At 40.7% G+C, this 14,881-nt stretch overlaps 1 protein-coding gene across 15 annotated transcripts in view; it reads left to right on the top strand.

The window, feature by feature from the left end:
- Nucleotides 1-11,297, top strand: part of IMMP2L (inner mitochondrial membrane peptidase subunit 2) — a 797,369-nt gene extending 786,072 nt beyond the window's left edge. For 11 of the 15 annotated variants that reach the window (XM_061639974.1, XM_061639977.1, XM_061639972.1 and 8 more), the window contains one exon: nt 10,670-11,297. In XM_061639974.1, coding sequence (XP_061495958.1) covers nt 10,670-10,793 — 124 coding nt within the window. In that variant the 3' untranslated portion in view covers nt 10,794-11,297. The remainder of the gene's footprint in view (nt 1-10,669) is intronic. The other 4 variants (XM_061639980.1, XM_061639984.1, XM_061639981.1 and 1 more) reach the window with 4 other exon arrangements.
- Nucleotides 11,298-14,881: the final 3,584 nt, after the last annotated feature.

The raw sequence follows: 14,881 nt of genomic DNA, 5'->3' as shown, positions 1-14,881 counted from the left end.
GTATCTTATGAAGCTTCTGATATTATTGTAAATCTTTTTTATTTTGTTTGTTTTCATTTTTCACCTTCTGAATCAAACAAGAGTTTTGGAACATAACATCAAATAGTATGTATTGATTTTGTGAACTTGTTTTTTCTAGTGTGACTTACAAATTTCTGTGTTCTGTATTTTCAGAATCATAATAATGAGAAGAAACATTTGCTTTTGGAGTTTTTTTTCCCCATAAAGCTATTAAATTCCACATCGTTTTTGGTTCTAAAGTGCTTCTTTGCTGTGATCTTGGGGACAATGTGTGAAATAGAGTGTGCAATATATGAGTGTGCATTTATAGATATGTCTCGGACTCTGTATAGTTGAGATGCTAAGAAACTCCTGATGCTGCCCAGCATCCATGACCCAAGGCAAATGTTAGAGCTGCTAAAGATACACCATGTGTGTATGGGACAATGTCCACTGTGTAGCTGTGTCTATCCATAATCACTTTCCCATACCCTGGGAAAGGGTGAGCTGGAAATATCTGGGAGCTTTTTAGGGAATTGTTATCCCAAAAAAGGCACAGGCATGACTGGAAGGTCTAAATGCTTCCAGGAAGTTTATTCCCCATCCAGGTCATCTGATGGGTCCCAAAGCACAGGTTTTTTTTCCTGACTTCTTCCTCCAAAATAGTGAAGCCCTCTGACGGCTGGATGAGCACTCCTCTAGCAGCTGTGGACTTCTTTCTAGACCTGCCACCACCTCAGCTGCTGGGGGAGAAGGGGGACAGTCTGGGGTCAAGGTGCCAGGGCAGACATGGTATGTGCCTCATCGGTGAAGCAGACAAGGTGTCCCAAGGATTGAGTAACTCATGACAGCTGATTCTTCGGGGTCCCCAGTTGTATCAGAGGACTCTGCAGGGTCCCACACCTTTTCCTTGGGTGAGGTTCCCCTAGGCTGGACCCAGACAAAGTGTCAATGTCTCCACTGTGGCCTTAATGCTATGGAAAAAAATCATGCATTGGTCACCCACATCTTATAAGCAATATGATGTGGATGAATTAGGGAGGGTTGTATTCATTAAACCACAGCCTCCTGGGCTCTGACATAAGTGATGATGGCATTAGATTGTACCCATGCAAAATAGCCTAATATGGACCTAATCTAGAGTCCAGATTAAGTTTCTGAATATTCTGGAAATTAAATTTACTCTGAGTTATATATATACTAGATTTGTTGGAGGGTGTGTGGATAGGGACCACCTGTCCTTAATCATGATGAACACATCTCCAAGTTCTTTCCCCTGAGGTAAACAAGTCATTATGGAAGCAAGACTGGTATACATCCAAAAGGCTGTATAGCAAACTTGCTTGTCACGATTTGAATCTAGTTCTAGTAATGAAATTGCCATGTACCTGGTCTTAATTATGAGAGTAGGTTCTGACTTTTTGGGGTTGTATAATTGTGCAGAGTCCATATTTGTGAATTCTTCCAAATTCCCATTCCCTGAAATCAGAGATCTGTAGGATGTAAATTTGGTCTTCATAAAGAAATACTTTTTTATGCCTTGTTCTTGATACTTTATTTTGAGTTCCAGTGACGTTCTGTAAATACAGACTAAAAAGCAAACATGTTTACCACTAGTAAACTATGGATTATTTTTGAAGAGAATCATATAGGCACATAATTTGCCATAAAATTGTTTTGCACCTATGGTTCAATATCATAATCCATTGTAATAACCTTTCTCAAAGACAATCTAATTTGACCCAGCAGGTTTTTTTCATCTGCAGCACATTTTGTTATTCCTATAGCCAGAGTGCTAGCTAAGTGTTACCATTTTAGAATCATGTTTCCATTGCTCTTAATTATGCAGCAGTGTTTTTTTTACACTGGACTGAATTTCTATCATCATCGTCATCTAGTGTGATAGATCCACACCACCTTGTGCACCAGTTTTTCAACTTCATGAGTGAATAGTTTATATGATCATAAAACCTTTTTTTTTTTGCATAACAGATCAAGAAGGAAGAAAAGGTATCTGTAGGGGCACTTCTAGACATTGCTTCAGTCAGTAGCTCTTTCCCTGACGTCCTCCTCCTCCTGATTTATATATAAGTTCAGGGGTAGCCCTCTCTGTGGAAATCTGCAATGTCAGAAATAAGGCAGATGCACCAAGTACTTAACATGGGGTGGGGAATCTGATTCTCCAGGTGTCACTGGACTACAACTTCCACCATTCCTACCATTGGCCATGCTGGCTTTGGTTGATAGAAGATGGAGTCCACCAACATCTAAAGGACCACAGGTTCTCCAATCATGTCTTCAGAGAACAGCTGCATTCATTCCAAGTATGATGTATCTTAGAACATGGCCGAATCACAGTGAAAGAGAGAGCTTCAGAAAGGACAGGAAGGGAGCTACTTATGTATATTAAAATAGCAACCTAAACAGGAAGTGTAACAAGAAATACCTTCTTATTCAGGGGAGTAGTCATCTGGAGTCTCAGGGGGAGGGGTCTTAGACCCCTTACTATTTTGGGAGCAGGGTCCCTGCCAAGTCCCCATGTCTCCAGTGACCTACAAGCCAATCAGTATGAAAGGGGAATGTGTTAGCCACTAAGAAGAATCTTCTAACATGCGTCTCTGTCGTTTCCTGCTGACTAGAGCCAATAAGAGTGAAAGGAGGTTAGTCAGCCACTGAGAAGACTTTTCTCAGTAGCTAATACAGACATATATTGATGTATGAGAAGGCACGCACAGGAAGGACTAAGGAATATGGAGATGATGATGGGAAGCAACATGACTATCATGAAGGGACCCTGTACTTCTGAATTTGCCACTACACTCCTGGTTATTATTAAAATCAACCTCCTCTTTAACTGATACATATTTAAAAATAAATGGATCACATTGTCAGCGTGTCAGACAGGGAAATATGAGGAGTCCTATCTTGGGTGGAGCATAAAAATCCGTCACATTTCCACAATATCACAAAATATGGCTCATTTGGGATTTTAAGAACATGCACTAGTAAAATAAATAGGTTTGGAGTGTTGCCAACTTGAAACATGGAAATAGCCCATCTCCAAATCGGCCTTAGCAATTTAAGTGTAACATTTCATGGAAACTAATATATAAATCCAACAACAGAAGTGATCTGGTATCAATAGTGTGCATTGTTAACTAACCAAATTATATTCAAGTAATTCAGCACCTGTTTAATCAAGCTGCAAAATATTAAATTAGATACAGGCCACTTCAACTCCAGTGATTTGATTATGTAGAAAAGAGAGAGAGAAAAAAAAAATTGGTGCATACACATGATTCATGGGAAATTAAATCATGAGAATTAGCTAAAGATATTCCTTGGGGGTGGTTGGTGTGTATTTGCATAACATTCTGAACTTCCTGCTTTTTTATTCGTCCTTAACAGGAAATGGCTGAAGGTACCCAAATCTGTAATGTGCCTGAGATTAATTGTGAAGAGCCTTGGAATGATCAAAACTGCAGCCTTGAGTAGATATAGCAGTTTTATGAGGAAATTGTTCTCACATGTTCACAGATTTTTTAGAAATTGCACACAGCTGTTAGGACCTCTGATCTAAAAGCATATAGAAGCGATTCAGCGTTAAAACATGACTTCTTAATTGAGGTGCACAATGCCTGTACACTTGCCCTCACATTAGTTCCAGAATATTAACAACTATAATAACTCCTCAAATATATAAATACTGTGGACTTATGTTAATTGTGACCTTTTAAAACATGGTATTTCATATTCTAACTGAAAGAGTTCCCCCTTTTTCTGATTAGAAGCTTTTTTTAGAATTTAGAGATAAAAAATGAATATATGGTGATGGGGCTAGCTCCAAGTTTGAGGCAGCAGAATGCCCTTTGGTGCTGTCCTTTCCTCTGTTGATGGTAGGAAGCAGCAATCAACAGTAGGACTCACAGCAACACTGGATGGCTGGGTCTAGCTGCCATTTAAACCTCCCACAATGGCCCAGGGTGAAGCTGCATTAGGGAGAAGCAAATCTGTCAATTTTGGTTTCTCTGTTTGTCGTTTTTCCAGACTTAAGTTCCTTTCTCCACATTTCCACATGTTTGCTTTTTTAGTGTCCTCATAAAAATTCATCCGCATTTTAGCATGAATTTCTCCTAATATAGTTTTGCACATCAGTTTTGACAGATGTACCCATTTTTACAAAACAGTTTCCCCTAATATATTGCATTTTTGTATGTTATTTTCCTGAGTACATGCATTTTTATGCAAACTGTACCCTAGTGTATGGATTTGTGTACACATTACTTTGCTGGAGAACTGCATTGCAAAATCTGGAAAATGAATTTTGAAGGATGTCTGTGCTTTGGTTTGCATATTGATTCAAAAAGCGCAAGTTAGGTTAAGTTCACCTTTAAATGTAAAGTGAATCACATGCTGGGAAATTAAAAGAGTGGATGGACCTAGGTGCACAGCACTGTTCAGAGCAGCGTGCTGTATTTTTTTTTTTAAAGGAGGGCTCAGACCAGTGTTGGCCTTCCCAAAGTGCTCGGGCTCCAGCAGCTGCCCAGAGATGCCCAGTGCTGGAACCAGCTCAGTAAGGAATAGTAAGTGTTCTAGAGAGCAGCTTGAATGCTCCTTTGAGACTCTCTTGTTTCAGCAGGACAGTTTTTTGCACACAAATATGTGTGTAGAAATGTTTCCGCTGCAGTAGTGGTAACACTGGTGATAAAAGATACCCCAGAAGGTGACCTCAGGCTACAGGCTGGTGTAAAAAGTTGTATAAACACAACCAAAATGTCATCCACCATTTTCTCATTCCTCATGAACCATGCTACCTAATTACTATCCTGGGAACCTTTGGGTAAAATGTAATAAATATAAAACTACTAAAGGTATTCAAATAATAACCTTTAGCATTTTTCCTCAGTGGAGCAATCTGAAGTAGAAATGTAAAGACCACCGCCAGTCCGAATGATAAATATTTTTTTAGAACAAAATTGTTTTGCTGAAGGTCCTCCAGATTTTGGCAATACAGTCTAGTCCCCAGATTAAGTCCAACGACATCCCAATGTATGCTTTCTTCACCACCTTCTTTTCCCAAGCTTACTTGGATGTGGGAATAGGGAGGGCTTGTAGCCTGGCAGTTCATATCCTAACATAGCCATGCATCCTACTCCAGTCAAAGTGCTGACTGCCATTGTGTCATGCATCGTGCAGAGCTATTGCTTATTGGCATTCCCCATCAAAGTGCTGACCAACTTTCAAATGCACTTGATACCTGTTAGTCAGTCAGAAGACCAGACTGAAAACTATTCATAAACATTATTTGGAAAATGTACGTGTTACAGTAGATATGAAACTTTAGCTTTGGGAATTGAAAACCACAGATATTCGTGGTATACATAATAGGGGAGTGGTGCTTTGTTGTTCAAGTTCATGATATCTCAGTGACTATGCTGCTTTGACCTCAGGAAAAATATGACATGTCAGTAGTATTTCATATGTGATCTCATGGTGGTCCATAGGAGCCTAAGAAGCTGCCTTATATAGGTACATATAGCTCAGTACTGTCAACACTGACTGGCAGTGGCCCTTTAGGTTTGTCTCCCAGCTGTATCTGAAGATGCCAAGGAACCTCTGCATGCAAAGCAAATGCCCCACCACTGAACTATGGCCATTGTGTACGGCAATGCATTGAGAAGGTCTCTCCTCTTAGGGGCCCATATGAGATATCATTTTGATGAAGCTGCAAAGGGCTACGAACAGAAGGAAAAAACTGCTCACAAAGTGCCATGAATGAGATTGCAATCCTTGCACAACCTAGGTGTGCAGCTTGATGTGTAAAACATGGTTATGCCTCCAAGAATGGAAAACCTGCTGGCAGTTTGATTTTGCTTTGGCAGGGCTCTTTTGTTCTGCATTTGGAAGCAGTTCTAGTTCGTGACCATTGTATTCATGCATTACTTAGCTGTCACGGAGGCAGGTGATGCCCCTGTGCACTGTGAATTTCTTTGAATCTATAAAAATAAAACCAATTTGTGAGATATCACACTTCAGGTAGTTAGATAAGTATTGCTAAAGCCAATATTTAGACTGTCATTTAGCAGCTAAATATAGGATCAGTTAGAATTGAATGTTTCTTAGCAAATGCGTGTGGTGCCAGCTAAAATATCCACAAGCACTTCTGCCCAGAGAGTGTCATCTAACAGGCACATGCAAAAAGAATGGAATCACAAGGATAAAATACTTTCATCTCCCAATATAATTTGATTGGAATGAATTCTGACTATGGTATAATAGGTGATGTAACATATGCATCCCCTGTGGAAAATGAAGTGAAAATTTGCTGATAATAGTTCTTTTAGAAGCAAATTGTTCAGTATCAGCTTCTAACTTTCATATGTCAGAAAGGTAAAAGTGATAGGACAATTATGAACAAGAACTCTTAATATTTCTCACATTTTGTTTGATATAGGCAGAGGTCACTTTCAAGTTTGTTGTATTGGGCTTTTTCAAACTCAGTTGCTACTCCTATTATCTGGAGGCCACTTACCAGAGGTCAGGATCATACATGTAAGCCCAACTCCCAATGTCCCCAATATGCACTGATTGCACTTCCTATTTTTGTTTGTTGAATGCAAACATCTGAAGGGAGCTGACTACGATTAGAAACCACCACCCCCAAGCGACCAGGAACACTAGTGCATAGCCAGGACATTACAGGCAGGGCCTGCATGCATGGCCCTGCTCCCCTCCTCACTTTAAGCCCAGACATGTTTACCTAAATATCTGAATAGGGCTCTACTGAGGTCTTTCACCCAGTGGACCCACACTATCAGAGATAAATCAGGAAGAGAAGGGAAAAGGTCTTTTCAGCTGTGGTGACACAATTATGGAACTTCCTCTGCCAGGAAGCACATCTGATGCCTACTTTGTTATTTTTTTAGGCACCAGTCAAAAATGTTTTTATTTCCCCATTATTTTTTATTCCTTTTTATGCTTTTTAAAAAAATACTGATAGTTTTAATGTGCCATTTTCTGTTTGTCATTGTAAAGTTTTTGTTCTTATTTGTTGCATTTATTGTCTTTGGTTTTTTCTTTTTTCTTTTTACTGTGGACACAACTGGCATTTAAATTCTCTAAATCAGGGAAGGGAATATTTTTTTAAAAATGAGCCTGCTGGATAAGGCCAGTATCCCATCTACTCCAGCATCCTGTTCTTATAGTGGCCAACCAGGTGCCCCCGTGGGAAGCCCACAAGCAGGACCTGAGTGCAAGAGCAATCTCCCCGCCTGTGGTTTCCAGCAAATAGTATTCGGAAGCATGCTACCTCTGACTGTGGAGGCGGAGCATAGCCATCATGGCTAGCAGCCTTTGATAGCCTTATCCTCCATGAATTTGTTCAGTCCTCTTTTAAAGCCATCCAAGTTGGTGGCCATCACTCCCTCCTGGGAGAGAATTCCATAGTTTAACTATGAATTGTGTGAAGAAATATTTTCTCTTGTCTGTCCTGAATCTTCCAGCATTCAGCTTCATGGGATGTCCATGAGTTCTAGTGTTATGAGAGAGGAAGAAATTTTATTCTCTATCCACTTTTCAAGCCCCAAAGTTGCATTCCTTCCTGATCAATCCTCTGAAGGGGGAGGTCACATGTCAATGGTGGGCAGAGCCAAAGGCAAGTGGGTGGAGCAAGCGATATGATTCTTACATTGGTATAGTAGACTACATTCCAGACATGAAAAATTCAGTTGTTTCTACACACACACATACACACTATCATCACCCCTGAATCTAGCAGTGATCTGGACACAGTCACTGGCTACAGGGGTACCAGATGGGGAGTTGGGTCAGCTTCAGAGCTCACAGCTGACTGCTAAACATAGAGAGACCTGTGGACCTGAGTCTGTTAGTCAGGAGCCCCCAGAGGAAACTCCCAGATGACCAGGGCTTATAGGGCCAGAGCCCAGACACTCACAGTCACCTTCTTTTGAGCCTGAAGAACCAGATATCTCCCACCACAGATCACCAGCCCAGTGGCTGTGGAGTGAGGCTATGGAATGCCTTTAGGGCAGAGGGTGGGTTCTTTAAGGCTCTTAAGCTCTCTACAGGGTGTGTGTGTGTGTGTGAAAGAGAGAGAGAGAGAGAGAGTCTGGAGACAGAGGCTTAAAAAGTCTCAGTCTCATCCCAACCTCTGTTGGAGCAAGTTGCTCACTCTGAGCTATTTGTGGCCCAGCAACCTTTGACCTGTCTTGCCTTGCCTCTAGCATTGCTGCTTTCTCTGGGGGATCCAGAATCTGACCCAAACATCTCTCTCTCTCCCTCCCTCCCTCCCTCCCTCCCACCCAGGCAAGCAAGAGGCATTATCACAGTTCAAGAACCCATTCCAGCCAGGCAAAAGCACTTGAAAAGTGTGGAACGGGGCATTAATGGGTGTAGCTTTGGAAAAGAGGGTGTGGCTTAGCAGGAAAGATTGGCCTGGGGAGAGTCCCAAGGGCCAGATAGAGAGGCTTGGAGGGTCCCTGGGACTAAAGCCCTGCTCTAAATCTTCCCTAACACATAAAATGTAAGAAATCATCACACTGCAGTTTGCTTTGCCACAGACAGGTGGCACTGCAACCTACAGCATGAATACTTCAGCATTCCATGGCCAGGCCAGGAACGGCAAGAGAGTGAGTGAGTGAGGAGGCTGAGTGAGTCAGCCGGCCAGGAGGTGAATGAGGCAGGTGTGCAAATGAGTGCCCAACCAATCAACTGAGGAGTGTGAGTGGGCTGGTGTCAAGCAAGCAAAGTGGTGGAAACCTGGTAGCACTGGGGCGGGGGGTTGGCAAGGCTGTGGATGTACCTGAGGTTGCCATTCCTGCGGTTCGATAATGGGGTTGGCACACAACGCATGCAGGGATGGCAGCCCCTAGTAAATAAATAAAAAAACATGTATCGACGACTTGTCTGAGCTCGGTCTGAATGTCCTGAATATCTAAGTAGAGTTTTAATTTCCCCTAATGGATTTGCATTTTCAAGAGAACAGAGCTTCTAAATACTCTACCATACCAACTGAGTCAAGCTGACTTTTGTTTCCTTTTTAAACTAATGAAGGGGAAAAGTTTGAGGTAGGGGACTTGCAAGTTTGGTGCATGTTAAACTGAAGCACAGTTGAAAGGGAGGATGTGGGAAATGCTATTTATGATTTGAGATAGTGACTTATAAATAGTTGGAAGGAGAAATAGTTGAACAGAATTTTTTGAGAAGAACTGGACTTTATATTTACAATTTTTGAATAGATACAGACCAACAAAATTAACACCTATTGATATTTTGACAATGTGAATCATTAAGTCTTAAGAGACAATGTGGTGCTCACAATGGCTACTAATTTCTTTTAGTAAATTGGTGTTGTAATAACATAATTCTCTTTTCTGTTTTTTAAGTAATCATTTTTTCTTTGCTTAATTTATCTATTTATATATTTGTCTATTCATGTAATAAAAAAGCTGAAGCATAAAATGAATCAGAAACTTTCGGTGAGTTCATATGTCATACAATGTTGAAGTGTCTAAATAAAGAAATATTAGCAACCCATTGAACTTGCTGAAGTAAGAAACACAGGTTGCTGCTTCATATTGAGTGTGTAACGGGCTCCTTAATTATTCTTTTCACCATGATCTGTTCTGCCATAGGATTGTTGTTATTGCTGCTGCTGCTGTTATTAAACAGGATTTATATACTACTTAATTATCAAATCATCTAAGTGGTTTACACAAAATATAAAATATGCAGTGAAATTACTGATAAAATCAGATATTAAAAATAAGTTAACTAAACATTTTCAAAATATAAATGAATTCAGCAGTCTTTTAAACATAAAATAAAATTACATATTAAAATACATGTCAGACCTCTGCTGGATGCTTTCCCTATTTGGCTAACAACTGACAGGCTACCATTGCTTCATCTCTCAAGAAATTGGAGGGAAAGGCTTTGGCACAAAATAAAATTCTACATTTTTCTGCAGGCACCGAGATTGGGATGTGTGTATATATAACCAGTGGAGATTGGTGGCTCTGATGTCAGTGGGCAGTGAGTCCACTCCAGGTTTTAGTCCAAAATTTCTGCATTTTGGACAGCTTGAAAGTTTGGACTAAAACCCAGAGCGGACTCTCTGCCCCAGTAACATTGGAGCCACCAGCCTCCACTGAATATAACACACCCATCACAAGAGCTGCCCCTCCCCCACCCAGTGAAAGCAATGAGACACCCTGTGCATTCAACAGTTCCATGTGCAGATTGCAGGGCAGAGGCCTCTGGCTTCAACAAGTCTTTAGAAGGAACTGTTGGAAGTCATAATTTTTGATGGTGCTTTATTTAAATAGACCATTTTTGTATGGGACATGCTGATAAAATTGTATATAGTTTGGTTTTTATTCCCCTTTCACTCTCTTTATCATCAGCACAATTCTCCAGCATGAGTCCTGTTTTAGAAGTGCCTCCTTATTTTAGACAGAAAGCTGAACAAATGGGAGAGGCTGCCTGAAATGAGTTTGCCACTAAGCAGGGATTTCAGCCTCTCTGCAAGTCCAGTGCTCCATCTCCATGGGTATCATTAGCTCACCTTTATAAAATGCCGTATGCCATCATCTCCCGAAGCCATTTCCTCTCGCATGTTATTACACCTGTATTTTGATTACCTTTTCAGGTCTCTCTTGGACTTTTACATGCTCGAGCAACCCATGTACTCTGGCCTCCAGGGCGCTGGCAGAGGTTACAGCCCGAGGTTCCTCCGGAACGCCAGCCTCTCCAGAATGAGCAGGACTGACTGATTTGTGTCTGGTGGGGAAACAGGTTATCGAACCTAGTATTAACTATAGGAAAGGGGTAAGAACAGCTACTGACAGAAGTGCCCAACTGTACAGAGGTGCTGCAAGCAAAATACATTTGCATTATTGTAAAACCAGATTTCATTTAATCACATGAAATGGTGCATCCTTTGTTCTGAAGCAATTGTGTATTTGAAATTTCAACTTACCAAAAGCTGTACAGAGCTTGAAATTTTGTATCTATCCCAGTACCTCTGCAGATGTGAAATGTGTCATTTTTTTCCTGTTAAATGTTTAATCATTTTTTTACAGGAGATTTGATTTTTCAGCTAGATCTTAAAATTAATATTGGATTGTGAAAACATGAAGTCAACCATATATTTCATCATTACTGCCAAAGCTACATACATAATTGTAACATTTTGGATTGCAGAAGGATTGTTTGTACTGAACGAATGGCATTTCTAGTCCAGAAAAGTGTTATACAATCTGTCTTAAAAAATTAAATAAAATGCATTTTTCATGAAATGCTTTTCCTTCTTTGTGTATTATTGATTTCATAATTAAACTGAACATGCATTTCTTTTGCATTAATGTTTCATATAAATACTTCTGATATATCCAGTTGCTGATAGAATAAATACATTCTCAGTTGAAGTACACTGCAGCCTGCCTGTAACAGTCACTTTCATCAAATGTAATCACAAATGATAATAATTGCTTCATTTCTTTGAGAGTAATGAAGATCATCTTTAATTCTATAAATACTTTTCTTTGGTGTACAAAATGAAACTTCACACTATAATATTATAAATGAAAGAGGACTGACTGAGTTCTACTTAAAGCTGATATATATACCATTAGACATCATTTTTGAACTTCATATATGTAAAAGCATTGTTATTCTGCAAATATATTTGCCTAACTGCAAAGCAGCATGGCATGTTTGGGATATTTGAAGTGTAATCCTATGCATGTCTTCTAAGACATAAGCCCCACTGACTTGAATGGGAATTACTCCCAGATAAAGGCATATAAGTTTGCAGCCTTATTCTCAAAAGGGCATGGGTTGAATTCAGACTTAGTCATACTGAGAGTAGATGCACTGAAATCAATAGGACTTAAGTTGGTCATGATTAAGTTCCATTGATATCAATGAGTGATGACTATATTTGGATCCACCCATATGGGTTTACCCTGAGTAAAATGTAGTTGAATGTAACCCTATGTAATTTAGGTAAGGGTAGGATTTTATTTTCAAATTATTAATTTGCATATTGGCATGCTAACATAATTGCTGACAGCACCTGTTTAAAGTGTTGACCAGCTTCCTATTGCTTATTGTTCTTCACTGAAGATCAGACCACTTCCTCTTTATTTAGTTATTTATTAAGATTATTTCTACCCCACCTTTCTCTTGCAGTTGTAATACTCAGGGCAGCTTGCAAAAATTAAAATTACCAAAGAAATACAGAAATCTATAAACAAAGTAAAACTATACAGCAGAATGACTTTTCCCCAGAGCTTCCTGGAGGATAGTCCTAAGACTTGGGATAAGTCCTACCTCTGGCTGTGTAGGCAGGGTCTACCTCTGATGACCTCACCCAGGGGGAGGGGCTATCCCTGCTTTCCAGACCAGCCCTGTCCTGCCTTTCACTGAGGACGGTTGAGTCTGAATGAGCTCCTTAAGAGCTCAGTCACTTCTGCCTTTTTCCTGTTCTTACCTCCCCTTTTTATTCTTCTCCCTTCCCTCCCCTTACCCACCCTTCTGTGGAACCTTAGGGTGGGCCAGGGGTCACTAGAAGGCTGCCTAGCTGCAGCTCACGCTCCTTGGAACAAGCAGAGGCATGACTGCATCACAGTGTCGGGCAAGTGCAAAAGAGAGTCGAGGACAGGCCCCCGATGGTGGTGGCTGCAGCCACGTGGGCTGTGCCTCTCATGCCAAAGTGTGCTCACAGCCCACATCATTCTCCACCTTAGGATCACGACATCAAGCTTCCATGGTGCCAGCTCCTTGGAAGACCAGGTGGCCTCTGCAGCCAGCAACCAGGAAGAACTCTTCCTGGTCAGAATCAGGAGGATAAGCATGGGGAATGCACACAGAATGGGTGAGGGAATCTAGTTCTCTCATGGCTGGCCTTTCAGGGGAGGAGGATTTCCCCAAATTTATGAAATGGATTAAGGGAACTGTGATGAGGAAGGTGCAAGGAGCCAAGGCCTCAATGGGCACATCCAAGGCTTCTGCCATCCTTGGCTGCCATAGGGGATCAGCCAAGGAAAAAGGGGAAGAGAGGAAGCATGCTGGCAAGTTTCACCATGCTCAACACAGGTGCACTAATTTCCCATCCCCCACTCTCTCAGTTCTCTCTTCCACCTCCTCTTTTTCTACAGCAGCAGCAGCTTCATCCTCTTCCTAGTCATCCCCTATTCAGAGGCAGAAATGAAAGGCCAAAGGCCATGGCTCCAAACATAGCAGGAAGGTGGTGGTGACTGTCTTGGGCCTGCTATCAGGCACAGAGGGCTCTCCCTCCCTAGAGGAGAGGGAGAAGGGAGAGCTTGCCGAAGCTGGAGGGTCTGCTCCCAAGTTGGAGACTGTTTCAATCTGATTTTTTTCCCAGCATTGGTGGCTAAAGCCAGGAGGATCCTAGAACTGCATGAGGAACAGGCTACGGACATGGAACATGCAACTTCTTCTTCCAGAGGAGTCAAGATGGCCTTTCTTGATAATCAACAGAGGGCAGAACAAGTGCATTTATGTACGCATTGTTTTATACCCATTGCAAAATTCAGAGAAGTGCAATTTTCAAAGGATGCCTATGTTGACAGCCCAAACCTGTTGCCCTTGAAATCCTGTGTAAAATATGGTGACTTTGAACCTGAATTTGGCCAGTGCAATTTATTTTACATGTGGTAAACAGCCATACTTGGACCTTAATATCACTGCGTGTACCATTCAATAAGTGATTTTAAGTTTTAGTCATTCATTAGCCTTTTCATACATATCTCCTCACAATTCATTCTTGAATATCTGACTCAACACTGAGCTCCAAGCTATGCTATTAACAAAACATTATTTGGAGCCTGTGCTACACCTGTGCACAATTACACTGAATAGAATCATGCAGAAGTGAAGCATGAACAGAGTGACCAGTCAATGATATTCACTCCAATCCGCCCTGAGTGCCCTATTGTAGGGTGGAAGGGCAGGATAGAAATATTATAAATAAATAAATAATCAGCATTCCATATTTACCTTTCAAAAGACATTTCATCTTTGGGGCATTCCACCAAAGCTTTCCTGTTACACCTCTCATTTCTGTTCCATGAAGGGCAATTCTTTTTATAAAGGTGAATCTCACAGTGCACTTCAAGACTTACTTGGCCTCAGTGTTTAAGCCTGGGAAAGTACCATGCACAGCAGTCAAACAAATACTAGTAAAATTCTACAGTCCTAGAAGACAGTCTTTTCTAATCTAGTATACTAGTACCTGATTCTAGCAGTATGTTGTTGTTGTTATGTGCCTTCAAGTCGATTAGGACTTATGGAGACCCTATGAATCAGCAACCTCCAAGAGCATCTGTCATGAACCACCCTGTTCAGATCTTGTAAGTTCAGGTCTCTGGCTTCCTTTATGGAATCAATCCATCTCTTGTTTGGCCTTCCTCTTTTTCTACTCCCTTCTGTTTCCCCCCCATTATTGTCTTTTCTAGTGAATCATGTCTTCTCATGATGTGTCCAAAGTAGGATAACCTCAGTTTCATCATTTTAGCTTCTAGTGACAGTTCTGGTTTAATTTGTTCTAACACCCAATTATTTGTCTTTTTTGCAGTCCATGGTACGCGCAAAGCTCTCCTCCAACACCACATTTCAAATGAGTTGATTTTTCTCTTATCCGCTTTTTTCACTGTCCAACTTTCATATCCATACATAGAGATCAGGAATACCATGGTCTGAATCATCCTTTTTTTATAATAATTTTTATTATTCAAATTTTCATAAAACAAATCAAACAACAAAAACAATACTACAAAAAATAAAAATAAAAACTTGACTTCCGATTTGTCACAGATCAGCTATGTATATAATATAT

This window comes from Rhineura floridana, chromosome 8 (genome assembly GCF_030035675.1).
Source record: "Rhineura floridana isolate rRhiFlo1 chromosome 8, rRhiFlo1.hap2, whole genome shotgun sequence".
NCBI lineage: Eukaryota > Metazoa > Chordata > Lepidosauria > Squamata > Rhineuridae > Rhineura > Rhineura floridana.
Note: the sequence above shows the minus strand (reverse complement) of the source record. Positions and strands in the feature narration are given on the sequence as shown.